Source organism: Lipotes vexillifer, unplaced genomic scaffold, assembly GCF_000442215.2.
Source record: "Lipotes vexillifer unplaced genomic scaffold, Lipotes_vexillifer_v1.1 scaffold1359, whole genome shotgun sequence".
Classification (NCBI taxonomy): domain Eukaryota; kingdom Metazoa; phylum Chordata; class Mammalia; order Artiodactyla; family Lipotidae; genus Lipotes; species Lipotes vexillifer.
The window spans coordinates 1,211,165-1,218,564 of NW_006771596.1; the positions used below are offsets into that span (position 1 = coordinate 1,211,165).

General features: G+C 42.9%; 1 protein-coding gene across 6 annotated transcripts in view; it reads left to right on the forward strand.

The window, feature by feature from the left end:
* OGDH (oxoglutarate dehydrogenase) overlaps window positions 1-7,400 on the forward strand; it is a 77,948-nt gene that overhangs the window by 55,060 nt on the left and 15,488 nt on the right. For all 6 annotated transcript variants that reach the window (XM_007447010.1, XM_007447008.1, XM_007447009.1 and 3 more), the window contains one exon: window positions 1-40. This exon is cut by the window's left edge and continues 104 nt beyond it. In XM_007447010.1, the coding sequence (XP_007447072.1) occupies window positions 1-40 (40 nt within the window). The remainder of the gene's footprint in view (window positions 41-7,400) is intronic.

Below are 7,400 nucleotides of genomic sequence, written 5' to 3' on the forward strand. Positions count from 1 at the left end.
CACGACTCATGGCACTGTCCACGTGGTCGTCAACAACCAGGTAACCTGGGCTCCAGGCGGGCTCTGGGGTCTTTGCAGCAGAGAAGGCTGTGGAGGCCACAGCATCAATTAGACTTTCTCCTGAGGCTTCTGCGCTCACATCAGCCTTACTTAGAATGACATGGTTTCATCATTTAATACATTTGTTGTTTTCTGATTAATAAACTTGGAGAAACAGGAAACTTTCTTAAAGTGGAGAGATTTTAATTACAGTGTTTAAGATCATGGTGTTATTTCAGAATATTTTCTTCCATATCCACAAGCATATAGATGGCTTTCCTCTTTTAAGAAACTGGGTTCTATACACAGTTTTATATCCACTTCTTATTTACCACAGTATTTTCTCATGGCATTATATATTCTTAAAATATTAATTTTAATGGAAATATTCATTATAGGTTGTTTCATAAAATAGATATTGAAAAGGTGCCAAGGAAAGAGAAAGGTCTAAAAACAACCTATCTCTGAACTGTGTTTTAAACAGATGACCAAACACAGAGAGTCTTTACTGCTTTTTGGGTAGGGGCTGAGATGCTAACAGGAATGGTCTTCAATCTGGAAGAGTACAGTAAAGATCATTCACAGGGATTGGAAGCCCAAGACACAGGGGGATTTTTTTTTTTTTTTAAGAAAAAAGTTTTTCCATGAGTAGTCTCCAGAGTCAGGTGAATTCCATCCCAGGAGTTTTTTGCTTGGTTGATTGGTTGGGTTTTTTGGTGGGGTTTTTTTGGGGGGTTGTTTTTTTTTTGATTATTTATTCTTTTTTTTTTAATTAATTTATTTGTTTATTTTTGGCTGCGTTGTGTCTTCATTGCTGCGCCTGGGCTTTCTCTAGTTGGGGCTACTCTTTGTTGCGGTGCACGGGCTTCTCATTGCGGTGGCTGCTCTTGTTGTGGAGCACGGGCTTTAGGCATGTGGGCTTCAGTAGTTGTGGCATGTGGGCTCAGTAGTTGTGGTGCGCGGGTTCTAGAGTGCAGGCTCAGTAGTTGTGGCACACGGGCTTAGTTGCTCCGCGGCATGTGGCATCATCCCAGACCAGGGCTCGAACCTGTGGTCCTTGCATTGGCAGGCGGATTCTTAACCACTGCGCCACCAGGGAAGTCCCTCTCCATTTGTTTAGATTGGGTAATTTCTGTTCCATCTTTAAGTTCTCTGAGCCTTTCCTTTCTCCCTTCCATTCTGCTATAGAGCACCTCCATTCAGCTTTGGGTTTTTTTCCCTGATTTCCACCCCCACCCCCGGGGGGGTTTGTTTGTTTGTTTGTTTTTGTTTTTTCAACTCTAAAGTTTCCACTTGGTTCTTCTTGTATCTTCTGTTTCTTTGCTGAGTTTCTATTTTTTCATGTATTTCAGGCATGTTCATAATTTTTATTGAGGTATTTTTATGAAGTTTGCTTTGAATTTTATGAATTTTAATTTTGTGAAGTCTTTGTCAGGTAATTCTAAAATCTGTGTCATCTCAGTGTTGGCTTCTAATGATTGCTTTTTCTCATTCAAGCTAAGATTTTTCTGGTTGTTGGTATAACAAGTGATTTCTTATGAAACCAGACATTTTGAGGATATGTTATGAAACTCAGAATCTTATTTAAATCTCCTGTTATAGCAGGTGTCCTCTGGACATTTTGGGTCAGGGTGGGGGGACACTTGTTACTGCCAGGTGGGGTAGGGGTCCAGGTTCTCCACCCCAGGTCTTTTGATACCCAGGGAAGGGAGGGGACGGAGGGTGGGACAAGGGTGCTTTGTTACTGCTTCCCAAGTGGCCTCCACTAACACCAAGGATGGAGTGGTTGCCTAATTACCAGCAGCCTAGGGGGACTACTGGGGACACCAGGCCTTGGCTGGGACAAGTGGGGGTGGCCACAGTGTTTTCTGTGGGGTCGGCTGCAGCAGGGTGATGATTGTCTAAAAATCTTCTGTACTGCTAGGTGGGCTATTCCTCGTCTTCTGGCCAGAGAGAGCCACTTTCCTTGAAACTTCTTTTTGCTATGCCTGTTGGCGTTTCTGAGTTGCCTGCTTCCCTAGCCCTAAATCTGGGCTATGTGAGGCAAAAAGATAGCCCTGGGAATGATCACAAGTCATTCCTCGAGACCTGAGGTCCCCGGCTGATCTGCTTGCTTCTGTCTACCTTCAGTGTTTGTTTTATATATATAATGCCTTGGGTTTTTAATTGTACTTATTAGCAGGAGAAGGAGGGAAAGGTACATCTCCTCCATCTTCCAGAAGTGGAAGTCCCTATGAGCACTTTTTTTTAAGTGTAAATTCCATTTCTTTAGTAAATACAAGATTATTCAGGTTACCTGTTTCTTCTTGAGTGAGCTCTGGTTACTTCTGTCTTTCATGGAATATTTTCATTTCATTTAAGTTGTAAAATTTATGAGCATAAAGTTTCCAATATTCTCTTATTAGGGTCTGTTGTTTTATCCCTTCTTTCATTCCTAATATTGGTAATTTGTGTGTTTTCTCTTTTTCTCAGTTATGTAGATTTGTTGTTGGTTTCAAAGGAACAGCTTTGGTTTCATTCCATTTTCTCTGTTGTTTTCCTGTTTTCTATTTCATTGGTTTCTGCTCTTTGTAATTTCTTTCCTTCTACTTGCTTTGGGTTTAATTTAGTCTTCTCTTTCTAGTTTCTTATTTCTTATTCGTTGACTTGAAACTTTCCTTCTTGGCAATATAAACATTTAACAGTATTTTAATTTAAGAATCACATTACATGGGCTTCCCTGGTGGTGCAGTGGTTGAGAGTCTGCCTGCCGATGCAGGGGACACAGGTTCGTGCCCCAGTCCGGGAAGATCCCACGTGCCACGGAGCGGCTGGGCCAGTGAGCCATGGCCGCTGAGCCTGCGTGTCTGGAGCCTGTGCTCTGCAACGGGAGAGGCCACAACAGTGAGAGGCCCACATACCACAAAAAAAAAAAAAAAAAATCACATTACACAAATACAGTACAGGTAAGCCTTTGGTTTGTCAAACTACTTATGACAGAAGATCGAGCATTTTGGTTGAACTTAAGTGAGACTGTGTCCAGAGGAGAGAGTCTTAGGATGGCATAGTGTCTGGAAAATTACCCTAAAAGGAAGCCATGACCATGTAGCCCAGAAGATGGAAGACTCCTAGAAGCATAAGAGCTGTTTTCAAATAAATGAATGCTTCACAAAGCAAGGAATAAAATGGGCAGAGTCAGCACCAATGCATAGCAATTACCAGGAAGCAGCAGATTTCAGCTGAATGAAAAGAACTTCCAACAATCAGACCTGTCCCTTTTTTTTTTTTTTTTTTTTTCTTTGCGGTACGCAGGCCTCTCACTGTTGTGGCCTCTCCCATTGCGGAGCACAGGCTCCGGACGCGCAGGCCCAGTGGCCATGGCTCATGGGCCCAGCCGCTCCGCGGCACGTGGGATCTTCCCAGACCGGGGCACGAACCCGTGTCCCCTGCATCGGCAGGCGGACTCTCAACCACTGCGCCACCAGGGAAGCCCCCTGTTCCTTTTTTTTTTTCTGCACCGGATAAAATTTAATAGGGTGGGGAAGTCACTGAAAATGGGACAGGGAAGAAGGTGCAGAGTCCGGGTTGGGTGAGGGCCTTAGTTAGCCAAATCTGGGGCCTTCAGGCCCACCCAGCTGCATCTGCAGGTTGATGCGGTAGCCCTGAAAGCTACAGAGCGCCCGGCACATGTGGGAGCAGGGGTAGTGGCGTGGATGGGGGCAGCCAGGGACAGAGCTGCAGGGTTGAAGGAAACAGGGCTCCAACCAGGATAGACCATTTGGCTCTAGGGTCCCCTCTGGCTCTCAAACCCAGCAGTTCCACTTTGTGGGGTTTTCCTACTAGTACACTCGCTCCCAAATGTCTTCTTTAAAGATATCACTTGGGGAATTCCCTGGCTGTCCAGTGGTTAGGACTCGGTGCTTTCACTGCCAGGGCCCAGGTTTGATCCCTGGTCAGGGAACTAAGATCCTGCAAGACACACAGTGTGGCCCAAAATATACATATATATATTATATGTACATAATATATATGTCACTGCTGCACAATTAATATCTTAATAAAACTGGAAGAAAAAATAAATGTACAAAACTGAAATAAGTAAATAATATGGAGGGGCATTGTGGGGAAGCTATGACTGCTGCAGCAAGACTAGAAACCAGAATTTCCACCACTACCTCAGTAGGGAGCTGGTTAAATAGTTTATGATGTATCCATCCATGTGTTACAAGACTTGAATGAATTAATACATATAAATTAATATACGTAAAGCGCTCAGAATAGTGCCTGGCCCATAAATAAGCACTAATGTAAGTTAACTGCAACGCCGTGTAATAAAACCATTTGAGAGAGTAGGATCTATATATACTGTTGAAATGAACTGTAAGATACGTTAAGTGGGGAAAAGAAGTGCAGAGCAGAACGTGGAGTATAGCTGCATCTCCGTGTGTGTGTGTGAGTGGGTGGGTATGCATACACCCACCATATGTGTTGAAAGATGAAGAAGTCAGCGACTTCCTTGATGGTCCAGTGATTAAGACTCCGAGCTCCCAGTGCAGGAGGCCTGTGTTCAATCCCTAGTCAGGGAACTAGATCCCGCACGCCACAACTAAGACCCGGCACAGCCAAATAAATAAATAAATTTTTTTTAAAAATAAAAAAAATGAAGTCGGTAACAGTGGTGGATATTGGGGAGGGCAGCTGGGGGACTGAGGTCTCAAAACTTCGAAGCAGTTCACTTTCTGTGGTGTTCTAGCTGTAATGTGCATATTATGATCACTGTCTTACCTGGTCCCTACCCTCATTTCCCAATGGGGAGACCCAGACCCCGATGGACCATGGGATTGATCAAGGTTCTCTGTAAGTGCTCATCAGAATTCTCCCTGGTACATCTTTTTTTTAATGTTCTCATCAGTTTGTGACTATTTCTAATCCTTTCTTTAGTCAGTGTAGTAAAGGAGTTTATGTAAAAGCAATTCATCATAAAGAAAGAAAGAAAGAATTCTCAGACTTCTGTAAGAACTACAGTTTTGCTAATGTTTTCTTAAATCTTTTTACTGTTTTTGATAACATCAATCATGACATGGGGCCAGTAAGATCTGTAGCAGGAAAGGAAAGACATGCTTTGCTGAGGCTCTTGTTTCTCTAAGGACACACGTAGGATTTCCTATTCTGAATTTTTCTTCTAAGGAAACCATCAGTTGGTAAATGCTTTTGTATAAGAAGGTTTATGGGCGGGGTGGGGGGGGGGGCTTCCCTGGTGGTGCAGTGGTTAAGAATCTGCCTGCCAATGCAGGGGACATGGGTTCAAGCCCTGGTCCGGGAAGATTCCCACATGCCGCAGAGTAACTAAGCCTGTGTGCAACAACTGCTGAGCCTGCACTCTAGAGCCCACGAGCCACAACTACCGAGCCCGTGTGCCACAACCACCAAAGCCCGTGTGCCACAACCACCAAAGCCCGTGTGCCTAGAGCCTGTGTTCCACAGCAAGAGAAGCCACTGCAACAAAAAGCCTACGCACCACAATGAAGAGTGGCCTCCACTCACCACAACTAAAGAAAGCCGGGACGCAGCAACGAAGACCCAAAGCAGCCAAAAATAAAAATAAATAAAATAAATTTAAAAAACAAAAAAACTTACTAAAAAAAAAAATGTTTACCGGGCTTTCCTGGTGGCGCAGTAGTTAAGAATCTGCCTGCCAATGCAGGGGACACAGGTTCGAGCCCTGGTCAGGGAAGATCCCACATGCCATGGAGCAACTAAGCCCGTGCCCCACAACTACTGAGCCTGTGCTCTAGAGCCCACAGGCCACCACTACTGAAGCCCATGCACCTAGAACCCATGCTCTGCAACAAGAGAAGCCGCCACAATGAGAAGCCCGTGCAGTGCAACGAAGAGTAGCCCCTGCTTGACGCAACTAAAGGAAGCCCATGCACAGCAACGAAGACCCGATGCAGCCAAAAATAAATAAATAAATTTATTTTTTTAAGAAAAGATTTTTCAGGGAAAAGTTTAAAAAAAAGTGTTTATAAAAACCAAAGAGTCTTTGTATAAATTTTGGCAAAGCCGTAGGAAGCAGTATTATGTAATCATTAAAATATTTAATATCCTGGGGAAACGGTCACAACATGGTGAGTGGAAATGCAGGTTACTCATGCTGCTAGTAGGAGGGTGAGTGGTACAACCACTTTGGAGAGCACTCGATGGTATTTAGGTGCAATGTTCTGACCCTGTGGCTTAGTTTTCCCTTCTTAGGAGTACTGCAGAGAAACTCAGTGCTTGCTGGAGAAAACCTCCGTAAGAATGTGTACAGTAACAGTGTATTAACCACAAGTTGGAAACAACTAAATATCCAACAACAGGAGAATGGATAAATTACCTGTGGTATATACTATTCAGTACTTAGATTTCACTAAGCTCTGCTACAGGAAGTAGAGGTACATGTTTCAACCTGGATGAACCATGAATATGAATATTGAACAGAAGGCAAGTTGCAAAGGATTTGCACAGCATATAGAGTATGACACCATATGTAAGGTACGTAGACTATATATCTCTATGGTTTAAAAGACATGGAAATACTCTTCCAAAATGTCAGTGCTATGAAAAACCAAGAAAAGCAAGAAGCCTTCAAGATTAAAGGGGACTAGAGAGAGGTGACAACTAATGCAGGGTGATGTGCTGGATTGGATACGGGACTGAGGCAAGAAAGACTGGGTATCGTTAGGACAATTGGTGGAATGTGTCTACTGAGGGTCAGATAACGGTATTCTGTAATATTAAATTGCTTGGGCCGAGAACTGCACTCTGGCCGGTAATGAAATGTCCACGTTTTAGGGAATAGGGACGTCTACTACTTACCTGCAAATGGTTTAGGAAAAATGTGTGTGTGTGTGTGTGTGTGTGTGTAATAGAAAGAACATGAATAAGAAAAGGGGGAAAATGGCAACAGTTGGTGAATCTGAGTAAAGATTGTGTGGGAGTTCTCTGTATGCTTTCAACTTTTCCATAAGTCTGAATGATATCAAAATTTTAGTGAACAGTAAGCCTAAGAAGATACTATATATTGTTTATGGACACATGGAATACATATTGCAACACATAGAAACTATGTCCTTCACTTTCAGGGCCGTGCTCGCTGTGTGTGGGCCAGCTGTAGCAGAAATGTATAAAAAGTCCTGAAACTGTTAAGATTTGTTCATTTTGGCTTGTGAGTTCATGGGTGATCATTATAGTATTATCATACTTTCTATATGTTTGAAGTAGTTCATAAAAATAATTTTTAGGTATTTGTTTTCTTTATTTTCCTTTTTATTTTTTTGGTTGCGTCAGGTCTTAGCTGTGGCATGCGGGATCTTTTTTTTTTTTTTTTTTTTTTTTTTTTT